Raw genomic sequence first — 21,473 nt, forward strand, 5'->3', positions numbered from 1 at the left:
TAATCTAAATAAATGTACGTAAACTAATATTTTAAAAAAAATATTTGTATATTTATATTAAAAACTTAAATTTATAATTTATTTTAATAAATACTAATATATTATATCTTTGTATACAAATATTCTTCTTTATAATTGGTTTTAAGAATGATATAGTACAAATTATACTTTCTTTGCATGTGGGTAGGGGTGGCAATGAGTGAGGTTGGTCCGCTCCGCATAGAATTTGTGGGTTGATTTTTCTAGTCCGCCCTGCATAAGGGTTAGCCCACGGGCCTACGGGCCAGTCCGCATAAGAAATATTTATTAAATAAATAAATATTTAATTTTTTTTTTATTTAGATGCATTAAGTAAATTGTCTCATAATATTATTTTCATCAAACATGCGTAGTAAAATGTTATTAAAATTTTCAGAATGTAAAATATGAGGCTACATGAATAAAATATGAGGTGTAGAAAAAAATTATACATTTTAAAGTTATGCGGGCCAACCCGCCCCACACTTGCCCTGTACGGGCTGCGGGTTATTTAATTGAAATGTTAGTTTCTGAAATTGGAATAACAACCTGCGAGATGTGCAGTGACCTGTGAATATGTAACTATCATTTCCTTTTTAAAGTTAAAATCTCACCATTTTGGTTCAATTTTTCTCTGCACAGGCTGTTCTACGTGATATTCTTGACAAGTTTTTGCCTCATGATGTTCATATAAGATCTAATGGGAGAGTCCGAGGTAATTCTGGATGTTCAGCAACTGTTAGTTTTGTCATGAAACTGTCTTGTGCCAAGAACAAAACTGCAAATCCTTTTTGCTATTTTTCTAGGATGAGTGGAAATAACACAGGTTAAACTATAAAAATATATAGTCTGTAGTTGTCCACAGCAATTATACTCGTCTATCAGATTTTTAAATTACATTCGTAGCCTCAGTTTATTACATTATTAAAAAAATGAAAATTACGATTTATTTTATCTTTTGAACTTTTGGGCCAAAAAATGTTGCAAAAGTTCTCTTTATAGTGGTGAAGAATTTTGAGGTCTTGCTGTGACTTACGTTTCACCTTCTGTTGCAGTTGCTGTGACACAGCTTCTTTGGAGACCCAGGGGTTTGCTGGTAGATCAGTTTGATTCCAAGGAAGATCTAATCAATGCAGTTTTTACCTCTTCCTTTATCCCTGGGTGATTTGTTATAGTACTATTTTTCCTTAGTTGCATGTGATTTTTTACTTGTTATAAATTATTAAGTTAATTTAGAACTTACTTACACTCACCAGATATCTTGCTCCAAGGCCAGCAACAGTGTTTCGGAATCGATTATGCATTGATGGGGGTTTGACTTTGTTTATGCCACCAACATCTGCTGCACAAACGGTATTTTCATTATTTACTAATTGGATTATTGATTGAGGTGATTTATTATTTGTTGAAACCTTTATTTAAGTGCTGAGGGGTTTATAAAATGTGTTCTTTCTTTCTTTGTTCTGTACTTTGTATTAACTTTTTTTATTAAATTGAATGATGTCCCGTCTACACGGGGGCATGATTCTACCTGAGATTTGTCATATGCTCTTTTCCTTTTTCTTTGCCTTGAAATTGATCATTGTTGCCTTTGAAATTCTTGCTAGAGTCTCTGACTTGTTGATCCCCACCTCCTCTACCTCTACCCTTTCCTCTAAAATTGTTGAAATGAGTATTGGTAGAAGCTTTCAACACTTGTTCCTCGATTTCTGGTTGTTTAAACTTGTTCTCATGAACAGATGGCGAACTTTGAAATTCATTAAGAGTTCATCAATGTATTTTGATTCTTCTATGGCACATACAACAAAGTTGAACTTTGGTACTAAAGAGTGAAATATCTTTTCTACAATCGTAGTTTGTTCAGCTTCGTCTCCAAATGTGCACATCTTGCTTAAAATAGTCATCATGCGAGAGAAGTAATTTGAAATTGATTCTTCAAACTTCATTCAAAGGGTTTCAAACTCAACCTGAAGAGTTTGAAGCTGCTGCCTCCTTGCTATTGTAGAACCTCTATTTTTTTATGGAATCCCAAATGTTTGGACGTGAGTGTGCAAAGGATGGTTTTTGAACAATCAATGGCTTGGAAAAGATAATTTTTTGCCTTTAAATCCTTCAAATCCTTCAAGCACAGTCCTTTTACTTCGTTTTTTTTTTAAGCCTGTCACTGCTATGCCAGTTGCTGGTTCCTCAATTTCTTCAAAACAACCTGCCAATACTCCTTGTACTTCAATAGGTTCTCCATCAACATACCCCAATGGTCATAGTGTCCATCAAAGTAGGAAATGGATGATTGAACAAGGGTGTCGGTGACCATCGTCTATTGCTGCTCTAGAATAGGAATCGGAATGAAAAATTGCAGACTCTCTGTCTCACTTCCCAGTGTATGTCCAAACTTAACCTGCTGGTATTTATTTTCAATCTCCCTTGTTTACACTTTAAACTGAGAACCTAAACTCATACCACTATTGAAAAAATAGATGATGAAATTACAGAAGTATAAAGAAAATTCTGGAAGTGCATTTTCTTTATTAATCCATAACCTATATGTATGTAATACAACAAAAACAGTAGATAACCATTATTCTACTAACAAAAACCAATTGCATGAAAATAGGAACCGATTCAGAGCGCCGACTTTATGACTTAGTGTAACAAAACAACTACTAGACTCGCTGACTCGGAATAAAATAAAAGAAATTCTGAGACTTGGTCAACCGGTATCCAACCTCAATTTCTTTAACAATTTTTTGGATTTAAATAACATGATGCCTATGGAAAATGATTCCGACTTCCTCTGATCATCTACGAAAAGATGAAAAGTCAAAAAGTGTTCTAGAAATAGGTGAACTATAGGGAACCTTGGCAGGTTTATGTGGATGAAATGATTGAAAATATTTATTTTTATGCACTTTAATTGTTGTATTTCAATTCAGATGTGACTAAACAGATCTATGATTTATCATGTTATTTATTTTCACGTTGTTTCAACCTAAAAAAGTATCTACCATTTTCACAGGTTCGTGTTTGTGCTTTCCCTGCAAGTCGATTGGGACTGGAAGGTATAGGAATTAGTCCAGATTGCAATCCAGAAAATGCATGTAGTCCACGGCAGGTAACCCTATTCTGTGAATTAACATAATAATTTTCGTAAGGGTAAGTAGAGATGAATATTCTGAATGAAATCATTGCAGCTTTTCAATTGGGCACTTGAACCAGCAGAAGATGCAGTTCTTGACCGACTCTTTGAGCTTGGATATCTAGATGCTGCTGTCTGGGCAAAGGAAAACCCAGTTGAAGCAATAGTTCAAGATGATAGTCCTGCGTTTGGGAACAGCAGTGCAGCCACTGCGAACTAGATCGATGACGGTCCTACATATGAACTACATAATGATAGTTCACTCTGTGGGTTGAAGATGCATCGACCATTGGATCAACTAACTATGCTTCCTTGTAATGGAGCATCAAATTAGGAAAAATTCATGGGGAGAGAAGTACAGAATGAGAGTAATAATCTCGTTTATTCATATTTATTGTATATTGCATTAGAATCAAAGCAAGGAAAGAAAGAAAAAGAAGAGGTAATATATTTAAATTTACCAGTCACAAGGTTAATGTAATTTGAAAATTATAGTGAATTATAAATAGAATTTATAGCTAGTTCTTCTGTCCAAGAGAAAGTTTTGGTATTAGTTTCATGAATGTGATGTTTTCCTTTAAAGATAAGTGGTAAGGAAAACATCAGTCCAAAATATATTCTGAAAATTTTATTCTAAAAATGTTGTTCCGAATGGAATAAATTTTTAGGAACAAACATTCAGAAACCATTTTTTTTTCACAACACTTTCTCTCTCCCTTCTTCCTCTGCAACATTCTCCCTCTCTTCTTTTTCTGCAGCAGTGATGGTGCAGCAGCTCAATGGTAGGGTATTCCAGTCTTTGTCTGATAGTAGTGGGGTGCAGTTAACAAGATACTCAATACAATTTGGATGTAATTACAACTCAAAATATCTAAATTTCAAATTCCGAAACAAATAATAAAATACTATAAACCCAAAGGTCATAATCAACTAATGAAATGATTTCTAAATTATTACGAAAATTCATAAAAAATCATACTCAATTGACAAAAAGTATTTCTGATGTTTCTACAAGTCTAATTTTCATATCAGTAAAGTCCACATTGATGCCAAGTTGAAATTAGGTCTTACTGAACTTTGAAATAGTCCAAAAGTTCAATCGACTAGGCCTAATGTGCAGGGAACTGCAGTTCGAAGCTTTGAGCCGCCAATCAACTGAAGTCTTGGCTCAAGCTTAGGTGGCTAGCTGAATGGAGCAATGCAGTTCACCATTGAATAATCAACTTTTTTTTATCAGTAAAAATAAATAAAAAAATATGAATCACTTCATGAATATTTCAATCTATATACAAAATAAGACACAACAGATCTAATATTTCCCCTTACAGTTTGCTAAAACCCAACAAAACTAACAACAAATCAAGCAACCCAACTAAACGATGAGCCTTTCCCTTATTCACAAACACTTCAAACCCAACATACTACGACAAATAACCTTGGAGTACAAAGTCACTTAATAAAATACATAAAACCAGAGTATCATTGCACCTATGAAGAATGTTGAGAAGTGAAGACAAGGGATGGAAGAGGGAGCCAAGGAAAAAAAAGCAGCTGTATTGGTAATGTTGTGCAGGAATAGATGCAGGGCTGTATCAATGTAGCATAAATGTTTTTTGAATGATGCTCTTTAATAATTATAAATGATGCTGCATGTGTACATATATAGTAACTTCTACTGCATTGATGCAGAAAAAGAGTTTTAGAACTAATTGTATTGAAACAAAAAGATTGAATTGACAAAGTAATGTGGGAGACATGGACAGCCCATTTTGCATCCTCCTTTTGCAGCAACTCAGAAAAGCACATATCAATCATATTATCCCTACAAAGCACCTCAATTTTCAATGCAAAACATTGCTGTCTTACACAAACATAACCACATTTTAGTAGTAAACTTGTGAAGACAAAACCAAGGTTCAATTAAAAAAGTCTTTTATCTTTATTGCAACATAAGCTCCCACCATACCCTCAGATCGTACAACTCCATGCACGCTGGTGCACTTTCTTTCTATAAAAACCCCATCTTCAATTCAAATTACAATTATGGAAAACTTTGTTGTTTCTTCCTCATTTCTCTTTATTGCAACAACCTCTATCCCCTTCTTCACTAAAACTTAAGCTACAATCTCCATTTCCTTGTGCTTTTCCTTTGCTCTCTTGGGTTTCTCAGAGCTCTTGTTCCATAGACATTTTGGCATTCTGTCCACCTCCATTGTGTCACAAAGCATGCAGTTTGGAGGTGGCCAGAATGCCAAACGGGCTCTGTGTATCTGTCTCTGAGAAACTTTTTTTGAGGGTTCAACCATGTAATGTAGTGTAAATGATACATTGTAGCATTTTCTTCTAGATCAACACTAGTACAGAAATGACATTTTACATCGATTTTAGGAGATATTTTATACCAATTTTGTTATCGATGTAGACGTGGATGTTGTAAAATGTGAATTACATATAACGCCGGTTAAGCCACCAGTATTATATGTGGTCCTATATTATACTGGTTACTAGAACTAATCAGTATAATATAGAAACTTAAATGCACAGTTGGTATGCCCTTATAGTAACCGATGTAATATTGGATCAGATTGACTTATGAATAAGTTGCATATTACCAGAGTTATCAATATCAGAATGCCACTATAGTCCCAAAACTGTTTCGTAATATTTGAATATCTAAATGCCTATTCTCTTTTAACATCTCTTGCAGCTTCATATTAATCAGAAACACAATGCTTATCCCTCCTTAGTCCTTTCTATGATGAAAGCACTTGATTGAAGAGGGAATATTTTTCTTTTTGCTGGTTGGAGATCATGATTTTAAGGTAATATTTAATTAATTTTCGTTTTTCATTCAAATGAGCTAGTGATTTGGGGTGAAAGTGAAGATTTGGGAGAAACTTGTACCAACTAAAATTATATTGATCATGCTCCAGTTTTCCCTTGATTATGTGATTTGGCTGGTGTGGAAGTCAACCATGAAACTGGAACATGAAAAGAGGAATATGTACTAGTTGTTCTACTTTTCTCTTACTTGTTATAGGTAAAAACTTTTGTCTTGGCTTGTTATGATGGCAAGCTGTACCCTTTTGCATAGCTTTTCAAACTTTAAAGGAATATGGATCATTGCATCTGCCTCCACTTGTTTCAAGTCTATTGGCTTGAAAGGGCTCTGCTTCCAGCATTGGATTCCTAATAACTCCTACACAAATCTTTAGGTAAACACACAGTTATTTTAAGACTTATAATTTAGCACACGTTTATTAAATGGTGTGTGTTTAACATATATATTGAATATCACTACTTATATCATTACTCGTAGTATACTTATTGAAGAAATATTCAATTTAAAAATATTATATTTCTAAAGATTTTAACACGGTTATAACCTAATTTAAATATATATATATATATATTAACTTTTATTTTATAAACTTTTATTATAATTACAAAAATAAAAAATAAATCATTTTGAATAAAAAAAATATTTTTTTATTAAAACAAAATTGAAACTTGTATAAGTTTTATTATTAATTTATATAATATATATATATATATTTATATTTTCGTATCTTACATTTTAAAAATTATACATATCTTCATATCTATAATCATATCGTATCACGTATCTCTGTTTATGTTTTGATCAAAATATTTTTTTGTTAAAACAAAATTGAAACTTGTATAAATTTTTATTATTAATTTATATAATATATATATTCATATTTTCGTATTTTATATTTTAAAAATTATACATATCTTTATATCTATAATTACGTATCTCTATTTTAAAAATCATGTTTTGTGCTGCATAGTTGCTATGTAATCTATGTAATGCCACTGTATATAGATGATTGTTGCACACTAAGAGCATAATTTAACCATTTTTTAAACAATATTCACATTTTAGTTAAAACCTATTATCTTATACTTATTAATGAGTTTTACAGCATAACTTGACATGCTATGTTAAGAAAGTTCTGATAACTATTTTTCAATCGTTGCATTATTTATATATAAAAGCATACTATTGAAATTAAAATTTGATTCAAGTCATTTCTGGTTGGTATATTGAAAAATCGAATAAATCTTTGTACATTCTCTTAGAGCAGCACAAAAATTGGCATGCTTAAAACAATGATACAATCATATATGCACGCTTGATCACAGGAAAAATATAGAAAAAGAAATAAAATAAATAATTAAACACAGGTTGATCCCAATTTTATACTCCTTCTAACTTTAAATTTATTTTGTATTATATATATTTATTTTTAAATTCATCACATAAAAAATTTATATAACTCCTAGAGTTATTAAAGTATCATTTTCCTTTCAGCTATGTCCCAAAATTTCTATGTGAAAAAATAATTTAACCTAGTATATAAATGGGTTGACATATTTAGTATTTCTAATTTATTTATTGTTTTTTTTATTAAAAAATATTTAATATAATGTTCGACTCACATTTTTATATGTTTTATTTGGATGTTATTAAAGGAGTATATTTTTTCTTCTTGCAACTAGAGTTTTATTTAAATTTTATATTTTTTTATTCTTACAACTAGGGGTTTATTTAAATTTTACATTTCTTTTCGTATCATCAGCGTATTTTAATTGTACATTTCAACGATGATGTCTTATAAGATTTGAATTATTAAAAATACTCTCTTATGAATAAGTAGAATGAGTAAATACATGTTGATTAAATTTCATTATTAAAAACTCAAATAATCTTCATTAAAATTCATTACTCTGTACTAAAATGAAATTTTTATTCATTCAAATTAAGACATTAAATCATTTTTAATTTAGGGAGAGGTGTGCTAACTTTGATTTTTTTATTTTACCATCACCTTGCTTTTGAAATCTACCGTCAATGATCTAATTTTAAAACAAACATTTAATTTTTTTTCACATTCTTTTTAATGAAATGTCATTCATGTTTAATTTTATCTAAAAATAATATATAAAACTTAAAAAAATTATAAAAATTAAGAATTGGAATTTAAAAATTGAAGGAATTTTTATAAGAAAAAGTTGAATGATTTAGTTATTATATATATATGAATAATATAAAAAAATATCATCATCACCCAACTTAAATTATCTTATGATCTAAAAATTATTTTTTTAGTAATTAGAAATACGCTTGTATAAAAATTGGAATATCCTAAGTATCTTTATTAATTTTATTATTTCTTTGTCGATAAAAAATAAAAATATTTTTTATTGAAACATGATCTCTATATAAAATAAATAAATAATTATAAATGCATGATTAAATTTATTATTTTATATTTACATATCAGTTTAATATAAACTTAAATATAAATAAACCAACGAATAACTAATATATATATATATATATATATATAAAAGAAATGAAAAAAATTATATTAATTTATTTTCTTTTTCCCTTTTACTAAAAACCTAAACATTAATGTTTTAAAAACTAAAGTAATTTTATTTAGTAAACACAATTATTGTTGGTATTATATATTTAATGTTTGTAGTGATGGTTGAATTAGTCATATTAAGTATTAATTAATACAGGTCGATAGAAGTCACTGGTTGAACCCCACATTAAAATAGAAAATTTGATTATGTAGATACTTTTTAGTAAATATTAATATTATTATGCAGGTCTAAGTTAACTTAATAAAAGAAAAAGAAAGAAAGGTAGGATAGTTATGTTTTTATTGTGACCAAAGTCGTCTTAACAAATACACATGCACCAACCCATTTTGATCCAAAATGGAAGTTACAATGCTGATTGAAGGTGTATATAAGACATAGAATGAAAAAAAAGGTGGTAAAAGAAGGTGGTAATGAAGTAATCATGCAGCATTAATTGCAATTTTCATCCCTTGCTGGCAGTGACCAGGAAAAGAGCAGATGAAGTAGGTTGTTCCTTGCGCAAGTGTGACCTGATCATGCCCTGAATGAAATGACTTTGATGCTTTTGAAGGATTGCATGAATTGTATCCATTCACATCTACTACTCTCACATCGTGATGAGAAGGATCGTAGTTGAATACTGAACACAAACAACACGAGTCATCATTTCAGAGGTATTTCAACCCTTATTCATATATTTTAAAAATATCTCAACTCTTATATAAAAAAAATCAATCTGTCAAACACCTAATCTACAATTATACTTAAACTCTATTATAACTGTATCATCAAACTAATCCTGCAAGACACCATAAACGCAAGACACCATAAACGCAACAACAGAAAACAATATCTACCTTGAACATTCATTCATTTCTCAGAAATTGATTGATTCATATATAGAAAAGGAAGAGCAAAATAAGGAGGATATGACAAACCTAGTACATCGCCAGCCTTAAATTTCTTTCCATTTGGCCAATTGTTTGTGTTGAAGCTCCAGCCATTGTTATCACCAACCACAAAGCTTGTTGCATCAGCCATCTCAGAGAGAAGCACCAACACACAGCAGAACAGAATCATTGCACTGAAGCCTCTTCCCTGAGCCATGGTTTTGCAGAATACAACACCAATTCAGAATGTGAATGTCAGTGAAGACTCAAACCAGTGATGTGAGTGAAAACTGAAACCAGTGGTAGGATTTTATAGGTGAGGAGGAAACACTTTTCACTGAAAAAAAAATAAATCATTAAATAACAATCAATTTTTTTTATTAGCAATAACAAATATATAAATGTGAATGAGGAATGGATCACAATAAATACATAATTCAACGTCTAAGAGTACCCTTAAAACCAATTTAAATAATTAGTCACTATATTGACTATATTAGATATCATTTAGATACTATAAATTATTGTTATCTAAAATGTTTTTTTATTGTATATTAATAAATAATTTTTAAATTGATATCAGCTATCAAGATTTTAACTAGTGATATTTTAAATTCTAAATTAGTCTCTAAAATATTAATAATAGATATTAGTTTAGAATATAGATTACTTAGTAATTAAAATCTTGATAGCTAATGATTAGAAATATCAATTTAAAAATTATTTTATAATTTTTTTGTTGATAATAAAAATTACTTTAAATACTAATAAATTTTTAATTTATAAGATAATTTCTAATTTAGTCAAATACTAACTAATTATTTTGATCTCTAAAATTAAAATTTATTTAATATTTTATTTAATGTTTAAAGTTGAGGTCCACCTTTCTCTATATATCTCAAGTGATGCTTCCTTCTCATTTAATTAAAGTAAGTGGTCTTAATTAGTAAATGAGGTGATGCTTCCTTGTTATTTAATTGAAGTAAGTGCTGTTAATTAATAAATGATGTCTTACAATAAATAAATGAGAAACTGTCAGTTTTACAATAAATCAATTAATGTTTAGTTTTTTAAAGGAAATTCAAATTTGTTGAGGTCCATTTGTAACACTATATGTGTTTATATTAAAATGAGACTAATTCAGTAAAAAAATAATAAAATTATTGTTCTTTTTTATATGTAAATAATCTTAAACTGAACTGAAATCATATTTTTATTAAAACTTGTAATGTTTATTATTAAATGATAAGTTATAACTCTCCTAATTTATGATGATGACGGTCCAAAAGCGTTATTTGTTTGTAACTTAATCTGCATAAAAGTTATCAAATTTTTAATCATTAATTACTAATTACTAATTTAGAATATAAAATAGTTAATAGTTAAAATATTAGTAGCTAATCTTATACCAATTTAAAATACAACTTATAATATTTTAATTAATAAAAATTATTTTAAAAATTAATAGTTTTTTAATTTTTAAAATAGTATCTAGCTTAGTTAATATAGTAACTAATTGTTTGTCTGTCTTTAATTAATTTTTATTTAATAATTTTTTAGTAGTATAAATTATAATTGGGATATGATGAAAGAGATAAATTTTGATATATTTTTTCTGTCATCACTAAAAAAAAAATCATGAAATTACAATTAATTTTAGAGACCAAAATATTTAGTTACTATTTGATTAAATTAGAAACAATTTTAGAGACTAAACGAATTATTAATATCTATGGTAGTTTTTTTTATCAACAATAAATAAATAAATTAAATTGAACATTAGGGACGTCTCAACTATTATACAAAACACATCTAATTTCTATTATTAATAAAAATTTATAAAATAGTTTTTAAATTGGTATCTAACCATTAACTATCAAGATTTTTAGCTACTAATATTCTAGATCATAAATTATTCTCTAAAAGACTAATCGAGACCAATTTAAAATATAAAATATTATTAGTTAAAATCTTAATAGCTAATTTATATATCAATTTTTAAATTATTTCATAATTTTTTATTAACAATATAAATTATTTTAAATATTATTTATTTAGTGATTAATTATTTTTATTTCTAATTTTAATTATTATTTAATGTATGCTCGTACTAAACCGTTTTGCTTGCGATTATGATCTCTTTTGACAGTATTATATAAGAATGCAATGCATTTGTGTGTTTCAGTGTTATTTTGCAGAATCGAGGTAGTCTTGTGTATTTTATTTTTTTAAATGAGATTCAAACACCCTTAAATGATTTTTTTAATTCTTTATTTTTAGATGATAAAAACATTAAAAATTATGAAATTAGTTAATTTGAAACATTTTTAGTAATTAAAACTAAAAATATATATAACATAAATTTCCTATCAATAAAACCTTTATTTTACAGATTTCGTAAATATAATTTTTAAAATTGAGAAAAATATTTGTCTAAGTCAATTTTCAATAACTTATATTAGTAATTTTCTCGTTAAAATAATATTTTTAGTGATAAAAATTCTTCCTAAAAGAAACTCTCTCATTCTGTGACGGAGAACGCAGACCACCATACAATTTTATCATTTTCTGTCATATTTGTAACAACAAATCAAATATAATAGATAGATAAACCACATCTTAAACTATAGAATTGTAAGTTGATAATAAATAGTTTTTTATGATGATTTATTAATGAGTTTCTTAACTTCAAGAAATGAAAAAAAAATTCATCTCATAAACATTATATGTGACATACCAAGTTTTTTCAACTTGAGAAAACAAATTGTATGTGAAAAGGTTGTTTAGAATAAAAATACGAATTCCTAAATAAAAGTAAACCAATTATAAACTAAAATTTATTTAAAATATAATTAAGTAGAGATAAAAAAATATAAAACTATGAATTTCTTAAAAAAAAAAATCAATAGAACTAGTGATATTACAAGAAAAACAAAAATTAATCTGACGGTCAAACCTATGATAAATGGACGTAAAGTAAAGATTGTGTGGATCAGTCCAATAACATATATCAAGAGAAAGTGAAAGAAAAAAATTAAAAAAGTATTTGTACTAATTAGTGGTAGTTTTAGATTTTTTAATAAATTCTTCTTTAAATAGAAGATCAAATAAAGATTGGTATTTGAAGAAGAAAATAATAATTTGCAATATCCTGATTTTAGAATAATTTTTTTTCTCTAAATGGAAGATCAAATAAAGATTAATATTGAGAATGTGTTTCACCTATATTTCTATATACATAAATTCTAAAAAAACAATAATTAATATTGATAATATTATTAATTATTAGTATTATTATTTTAATAAAATTAATATTAATAATTAAACTTTATCTACATATACAAATTTTTTATTTTATTTACGTATTCTTATCAAAATTAAAAGAAAAATAACTATCGTGATTGCTAAGTATAATAATTTATTTGATTTTCATAAGAAAAATAAAAATTGAATTACAATGTGAAATAAATAAAAAGTATAAAGCTAAATAATTTATATATAGAGAGAAACATAAAAGCTAAATAATTTATATATATATATATATTTATCTAATTTTGTTTAGCAAGATCTATGTGACACTAGGAGATACATATAATCTCTAAAATGCAAGGCATGATGACACAAATTTATATATTATATAATTATGAATTATATATATTGACAATAAAGATTTATATTTATGTATATAAGTATGTTTCATATTTCTTTTTGGAGTATGAAGATGTTTCTCTTAGTTCAAAAGGATTTGTTCTTTATTTTTGTAATCATGATAAAAATTTATACAATAAGTTTAGTTTGAGTTTTTAGAAAATTAATGTATTTCTCCTTATTAGAACTGTGCTAGAATTTTCAAAAATCTAACACATAAACACTTTACTAATACATGTCCTACGAGTGTTAGTGTCCGATACGTGTCTCCGACACAAATACACCATTTAAGAGGCGTGTCTAAGCCTCATAGGGCAGGATACTTAATCATCCTAAAAGCCGTTTTCAAAACAAAACTGTAATATCATTCTTAAAATCAGTTATAAAAAATAATATTATATATATAATATATTCGTATTTATTAAAATAAATTATAAATTTATATTTTTAATATAAATATACAAATAATAATATTTTATTTTATTTTAAATATTAGTTTACATACAAAAAAATCATGTAATTTAACCATCAGTATTAATAAAATTAAATTTTAAATTTATCAATTTTATAAAAAAATAAATTGCATTGATGTGATATTTATGGAGTTTTACTTAAACTCCTACTATATTTTAAAAGAATTATCACATTTCAATTCAAAATTCAATTTAACTCATTTTTTTTTTCAAATAATAAATGTAGTACATACTCTCAAACTTTTTTCTTTTGTTTCAAATTTAATATTAACTTTTTTTTAAGTTTTAAATTTACGAAATTATAAAATGACAAAAAAACTAAAAGAAAAACAATAAAATGAAATATTGATAGAAGAATAAAATAGTAACAAATTTGTGTACATAAAAAAAATAGTTATAATGAAGAATGTCCTTTATAGTTATAATAATAATGAAATACTTAGTCAAATCATTCTTATTCTTTATCACAACCTGTTAACCACTTCCTCTTCATATCCTCCATCACAAGGATCCCTTATTCTTAATCATTTCAATCAAATCTCAAAACATAAGTGTTTCACTTGTTTGTTCTTTTCTCTCCCGATCCATTTTCTCACTCCTTCCTACTCATAGAATAACAACTAACACGTCTCCCTTTCAATTTTTTATTCAATGAACAAAATCCTATTATTATTTTTATAATAGTTTTGTTATAAGTTTAATTAAATTGATGTCTTTGTGTACTTTGTGGAGTTATTTGTATCAGCACAATAATAATAATATTGTCCAATACTTCTCATATTTTGAATTATGAATATGAAAATAGAAAACCAAAAAGTGTTTGATGGGATAAAAGTGAAAATGAACGAGAGAAAAAATTTAATTGTACAGTACTTCTCAACAAGTATCATTTTGCAATGTTTAGTTTTGAATTAAAAAAAAAAAATTTTAAAATTTTTGAATTTAGAAATTTTTGAATTTAAAATTTTTTGAATTTTTGAATTTAAAATTTTTGTTAATTTTAAAATCTTTTGAATTTTAGATTTTTTTGAATTTAAGTTTTTAAATTTAAAAAGTTTTGAATTTTAAAATAATTTTGTTATCATTTTGAGATATAAAATTAAGTTTAAATATAGAGAGGTAAGATTAAGTATATAATTTGACGTATATCTCCGCGCGATTTCTTATTTTCTCACTTCATTCAATCTTCTCATTGCCACGGTTCGGAGTTCCACAGGTTCCTTCTAATCCCTTCCTTTTTTATTCATTCTCACTTTCTTTCACATTCTCATTCTAATTCATCATCCTTAGGTTTTCCGCCGGAGGGCTACGGAAAGGAACCATATCCACAGCAAGGCTATCCTCCACCGCCCTACCCCGTCGGCTATCCTCCGCCTCCACCTCACCATCAACAAAATTTCCAGGGTTCTGGTCGTTTGGAAAGCTGGTGTGTCTCTCTATCTTGCATTGTTCTTGTATGGTCATGTTACTTTTTTTAGAATTTATGAATTATACAGTTTGGCTACTCTATGTGGCTGCTATCTATTGAATGTCTACTTCTTAGACGAAATTTGTTTTTGCACAAACTGAACATAAAACATTAATTCAATAATCAAATTTGTAATTTTTTTCTTTTCTTTGATTTAAGTTACCCGTTCTTTACTATCTTTGAAGAAAGGGTAAACTAAAGAAAAGAAACAAACACAAATTTAATTGAATTGAAAGAAATAAATATTTATTAAATAAATAAATAAATAAAAAATTGAATTTTTTATTTATTTAGATGCATTAAGTAAATGGTCTCATAATATTATTTTCATCAAACATGCGTAGTAAAATGTTATTAAAATTTTCAAAATGTAAAATATGAGGCTACATGAATAAAATATGAGGTGTAGAAAAAAATTATACATTTTAAAGTTATGCGGGCCAACTCGCCCCACACTTATCCCGTACGGGCTGCGGGTTATGCGGGGCGAGCCTAAGCGGGCCAGTAGGTTGAAATAAGCAATCTGCCCCGCACGACCCATCCCACTTTGGCATCCCTATGTCTTGAGAATGATTTTAGGTTTAGGGTTTTGTTTCTGTTAGAATTGTTGATCGACTTCGTCTTCCTTCCTCCTATGGGTCAGTCAGCTTACACTGTGATATCTGCAAAAGGCACTTCGACTTTCAAGTCAGCATAGCAAAGGGTGTTCGACACTCGGTTGTCAAAGCACCGTAAATAATGACGTACCTGGTTTCTTGAAAGATGTGCTATTTATATTGCTACCATGGATTTTACCTTATTAAATCAGATTAGGGAGTTAGATTGTGATTAGGGTTGCATTATCTAACTCCTAACGTTGAGTTAACCTTGATGATCTTACTTTAGCGTAAATGGATTCATAAGGTCGGTCGATCTTACAAATTTGGATTGTAAAGACTCAATCGGTCTACGATGGAGTCCGAGACATGCTAGCGATCGTGCAAACTGTAAAAAGTACTGTTTGAGTTGTTATGTTTTTTATATAGGAATAAAACATTTTTATTTCATAATTTTTTTTTAATTCTTAGATATCACTTTTATTATTACTTGTTATTATAGATATCAAGTGATTGTCGTTATTATTTTGCCCAGTGACTTTGGTGTATGAAGAGTCACTACATGGTGACATGTGTAAAAAATTACTTTGCTTATTAAAAAATATGCATTTGATTTTGAAAAATGAAAATCGAATTAAATCCCAGTTGTTCTTCGTAAATTTGTTATTATTCATAAAAACGATATTTTATCTAGTTCAATGGAAATATTGCGGAAAATTCTCCAGTATAAATTTCAACTAATATTAATACATTAAAAGAAAAACACTACTGATGATAACATCATAGAGGTAAAACAAATTTAACTTCTCAATAATAATTTAATTATGCTGAAGGATAAGAGAAAATTTGTGCATCTGAAATATTAAAATAATAAACATTTTTCTTCGTTTTATCATCAAACAGCAATGTCAAATGAAAAAAATATGCTCACATCTGTATTTTTTTTTTTATCCTTGTATTTGTTTATTAGCTTCCATCAATTTTATTATTTTCTATCATTGTTTTAGAATTTTTTTTATGATATAACATACTATTTTGAAGACCTCATTCAGAGCTAAGAACATTATCTTCTTGTTTGTTACTTTTGATACTGTATTTCTGTTATTAAAATCGTTTTTTAATAAAATAAATGTGAAATGTTCTTCAAGTGTCACATGAAGTCTAAAGTGAAGGAAGAACTCTCCAACAAAAGTTCTTCCAAGAGTGTATATATATATATATATATATATATATATATATATATATATATATATATATATATATATATGAGTATACTGTGATTTAGCTGATAAAAATAGTAGAGAAAGTAAGAAGAAAGAGTAAGTAGTAAATGTTTGTGATTGATATATGGTGAATGAAATAATCCTTATATTGCATATATAGTATGATCTCGAGTGAAGAAGTTTGAAATGTGATATCAGAGAGCAGTAACTGATAACTTCAAGCCACCCTGACATTGACCAGGAAGAGAAGAAATGAAGAAGGAAGGTCCTTTGGGTAACTGGATGTAATCATGGCCTGTCTGATAAGTTTTTGATCCTGCTGAAGCACTGCATGAATTGTATCCTCCTTCATCCACCACCACCACGTTGTGTTGCGTAGCATTGTAGTAGAACACTGCATGCATGCAAATACAACAAACCAATAACTCTCATAAATTATGCAGATAATAAACTTTTTAGTTTCTGATTTGATACTTACACAATGTATCACCAGCCTTATAAACCTTTCCATTCCAAGCAGTCATGTCTCCAGACCAACCAGTTCTACCACCTACCACATAGGTGCTTGCATGAGCCATCTCTGAGTACAACACCAACATGCACAACAACACAACTGTTACACTCATGCTTCTTCCTTCACCCATTTTTTCCTCACCAATTCAGAGATATGATTCAAATATGATTATGATTCAAATACAAACCTAATGAAAAGCTTTTATAGCTGAGGAATTCATGGTCTTGCTCTTTGTTATAATACTTCTTAAACTCTTTTTTTTAAATTTTAATCTCTCTAATCTAACCTATCTATTTGTTTATTTTAACCCTAATAGAGTTTAATTTTTACGGTTCAAAAAGGTATGATATAAAAGATATAACGTGTATTAACTGCTAATTTATTTTATAATTAATTTTTTTGGATAATACTTTAATTATAGGATCTATAATAAAAACTATTCTTTAAATTATATACAATGTCCTTTTATATTTTTATGCAACAAATATTGCAAAAAATATCAAAAATTAATGTAGGTAATAATTATTGCAGTTACTCACGCACACTAAAAAAGTTGACAGTATGATAAAAAATTATGGTAAAAAAACAGTTGACACTAAAAAAATTTAGTTAATACATTTTTAAATATTTTAAAAATAATATATATATATATATATAAATAAACTAATGATGCTTTCTGTAAAAAAAATTAATTTTATATATTTTCTTATATTTTTATAACTAAACAAATCAACAACTTCCACTTATTCAATCAAAATGATAATATTCAGGTTTCAGTTTAAGTACAAAATAGTCATTTGCTCACTAATTGCATATCTCTACAGTCAACCAGTTTGTATTAATTAATTCAATTGAAAATTAACTAATAGTTTTAAATTAAAATAAAAAAGATAAAATTTAGATAATATTCTTTAAATTTTTTTTTCATGTTATTGTATTGTTGAATGAGAATACTTTATGCATCGATATGTATTTACTATTTGTTTATCAAAACTCTTAAAATACTTATTTTAAAATAATATGTTTTGGATCATGTATTATATATACGTGGTATTATTTTTGCTTTTATTTGTGAATATATTTGTGTGTCCTGTATTAGTTTTATAAGTTTGTCTTGGTTTATTCATTATATAATCATTTTATATCTTTGGTAAAAAATAATTTTTACAAAAGCTTTTAAAAAAGTGTTTAAGAATGCAATTATAGATTAGGTAAAAATATAAATTAATTATTTTGTTATAATGGATGATTATGAGTGGAACAACTAATAGATTTAGGCTATGTTGTAATGAATGATTATGAGTGGAAATTAATTATCTTAAATAATAATTGATTATTCAAAACTTAATAAAAACATAAAATTAGAAATTAATTAATTAAAATTTAAAATAATTACAAATTTAATTAAGAATAAAATAATAAATCACTAATTAAAATAATACATTACTTTATTTCTAATTTTTTTTATAAAAAATACTCTTTTTGAGATAAATAAATAAATAAATATATTACATGTGGTTCATATTTCCATGGATGATCATATTAATTATGATTTTTTTTTATCAAGATTCCCTTATTGAAAATCAAACTCAGATTTCAGATATGAAATCTAAAACGAGTATCTCAGATAATCTTGTGAATATCTTATAATTATTATTACTGGTGGAAAGATGTGTATGTATATCAAATTTTTTTTCATGATAACTAATGTTAAATAATTAATTCTTATAAAATATTATTATTGAATTTGCTCTTCTGACTACAAGAATTCATTTTTCCTATGGTAGTTGACCTTTATATTCATAGAATATAATTATAAAATAAATAAATAAACTTTTTAATTTTATAATATGTAATTTTTTACTGTAGTTAGTTAACTGATTTTTAAACAATTACAAAAGTTAAAAGATAAATAATAAATAAAATATATTGATGAAATTAAAATCGGTAATAAATTGTGTACACTAGTTATGAACTAATTATGAAGAAGGATCTCCTTTATTAACAGTTATACTCTTATTATAATAATAATTATTATCATTATTATTATTATTATTATTATTATTATTAGGTAGAATAAGAATAACAACATTTTTAATAATTTTAATATACAACTTCAACACAAATTTTTACTAACTTCTTAATGTTCTTGAATAAAATTTGAAATTATATCTTATTAGCCTGTGGAAATTCATTACCTGAATTATTGAATTGGAGTTTGGCTTTCATAACAGAACACCAAAAACACGTAAAGTATAGGCAGTTTCTTCCTGCACCCTACGTTTTTCTTCTTGTACCCCCACAATATTTAATATTATGCAAAGAAAAAAATAAACCTATTATTTTTTAAAAACGCCAAAATGCATATAAGACCCACACTACTCTTTTTTCTTCCTTTACCCAGAGACTGCACACAGATTTCATTTTTCTCTGAATAACGACGACGCTGCTCCATCTCTTAGCACAGAAAGGTGTTTCTTTTGATGATGGTTGATAATATCTTGGATTATCGTTTCCGTAGTTTATATCTAATATTTCAAATAATGTAGTTCGATAATTTTACAGAATTAGGAATTCACATTGATTTTTCACATTCCGGATTCATAACATAAATTAGGCTTCCAGATTCAGTAATTCGAAAATAGGCAATTTATTAACATTTTGCTTCCGGAACACATCCTCATCCAAAAACAACATGATTCACTTCGAGATTGATAAATTCGTAGCACACTCCAACACCGTGCCCTTTTTCAAATAAAAAGTCAAGACCAATATCGGGACTTTTAAAATTGTGGGGGTGCAGGAAGAAAAATGTTGGGTGCAGGAAGAAGAAACCTAAAGTATAAACTTTAACCAATTTGAAATCGTCCTGCAAGACATTTCTGTTAATCCTTTTGATTTACTAATTAAACAAAAAAACAATTTTTTTTCTGAGATATAAAATGTGTTTACCTTTCTATTATATACCGCATATAAAATATAAGGTAGAGGGATTAATATAATTAAGAAAATGTAATAATACTACTCTTTAAAAAACTTTCAGTAACAATTTTTACATTTCATGTTGAAATACACTTAAATTTATTGTTTAAGAGGGAAATTAGTGTTTAGTTACATTGGGTTTTAAAAGGTCATCATAACATTAAATATTATCTTTTCAATTACACTCTTATCTTTATACTACTTATCATGAAAGTTGAACCATTATCTTTTCCATTGCACTCTTATCTTTGTCTTATTACTTACTATCAGTGAAGAGAAATGACTTACTTGTGCATTTAATAAAACTATTATCTACCCATATGTATGTTTTCCATCCTAAACTCCAACATATTCAACGCTGACAAATCCCAAGATGAAACTGGTGACAAAATACCATGAATAAAATGAAACTGGTGAATCTTGGAACATTTCAATCGCATTCAATATCTCAATTCAAACCCAGCTCTTCCTTGAGGTGCTTAATTGCCTCTGATACGCCATCCTGGAGGAAGAAGAATGATCATGTGATGTATACATGCATGACAAAATGTATAGTTTTTAGAACCATTAAGCTTACGGTTTTCAGATCAAATCTAAAACAAACTTCATAAGAGGTCCTAACAAATCTAAGACTTGTTTAATTACTAGAAAAAGTTTAAAGTCTTATAACACATGGCAATTTATTCCTCAATGACAATATAAAAAACTTTTACAGTGGCAATACCTTCTAATCAAATTCAATAACGAAGCATCTCATTATTCATATGGAAATCTAGTTCTAAATAGTGTTCCAGACAAAAAAAAAACATACAAATTTAAGAATAGTTGTTACCTCAAGCAATATCCGTTGGGCAACTTCTGCAGCCCGTGCTTTGACTGTTGATGATAATGCATGATGGATTGCCAGCGATAGTAGACGCGCAGCTTCCTGGATACTTGTGTCATCATTTTTATCAGGAAGCAAATGATTTCTGCAGAGTGGTTCAGGTGAAACGCCAAGCCAATGCATTCTCTCCGCCCAATAAAACTGATCTAGCATGAAAGGGCATACTACCTGCAAGTTGGTTCCACCATATCAACCACATCTGACCATAAATTACCATTATACATCAGCTTCAAGAGACTTTT

At 27.4% G+C, this 21,473-nt stretch overlaps 3 protein-coding genes and 1 long non-coding RNA gene across 4 annotated transcripts; 1 reads left to right on the forward strand and 3 right to left on the reverse strand.

Moving 5' to 3' along the window:
* Positions 1–537: 537 nt before the first annotated feature.
* On the forward strand, positions 538–3,675 carry LOC137832849 (uncharacterized). Its single transcript, XM_068641208.1, has 5 exons — positions 538–733; positions 1,074–1,179; positions 1,275–1,371; positions 3,035–3,130; positions 3,210–3,675. Exons 3-5 carry the CDS (start codon positions 1,345–1,347, stop codon positions 3,372–3,374), a joined length of 288 nt encoding a protein of 95 aa, XP_068497309.1. The 5' UTR covers positions 538–733; positions 1,074–1,179; positions 1,275–1,344; the 3' UTR covers positions 3,375–3,675.
* Positions 3,676–8,828: 5,153 nt separating this feature from the next.
* On the reverse strand, positions 8,829–9,726 carry LOC137833598 (basic blue protein-like). The gene is made up of 2 exons (XM_068641939.1): positions 9,490–9,726; positions 8,829–9,191 (listed from the first exon to the last, which is right to left on the reverse strand). The coding sequence occupies exons 1-2, from the start codon at positions 9,656–9,658 to the stop codon at positions 8,992–8,994; spliced, it is 369 nt and encodes a 122-aa protein (XP_068498040.1). The 5' UTR covers positions 9,659–9,726; the 3' UTR covers positions 8,829–8,991.
* Positions 9,727–17,043: 7,317 nt separating this feature from the next.
* Positions 17,044–17,493, reverse strand: LOC137833591 (basic blue protein-like). The gene is made up of 2 exons (XM_068641931.1): positions 17,328–17,493; positions 17,044–17,243 (listed from the first exon to the last, which is right to left on the reverse strand). The coding sequence occupies exons 1-2, from the start codon at positions 17,491–17,493 to the stop codon at positions 17,044–17,046; spliced, it is 366 nt and encodes a 121-aa protein (XP_068498032.1).
* Positions 17,494–20,615: 3,122 nt separating this feature from the next.
* LOC137833599 (uncharacterized) lies at positions 20,616–21,319 on the reverse strand. The gene is made up of 2 exons (XR_011084700.1): positions 21,178–21,319; positions 20,616–20,847 (listed from the first exon to the last, which is right to left on the reverse strand). It is a non-coding gene; the product is annotated as an uncharacterized lncRNA (long non-coding RNA).
* Between the last annotated feature and the right edge of the window lie 154 nt (positions 21,320–21,473).

The sequence above is a fragment of the Phaseolus vulgaris genome, chromosome 6 (genome assembly GCF_000499845.2).
Source record: "Phaseolus vulgaris cultivar G19833 chromosome 6, P. vulgaris v2.0, whole genome shotgun sequence".
In the NCBI taxonomy this organism is placed as follows: Eukaryota; Viridiplantae; Streptophyta; class Magnoliopsida; order Fabales; family Fabaceae; genus Phaseolus; species Phaseolus vulgaris.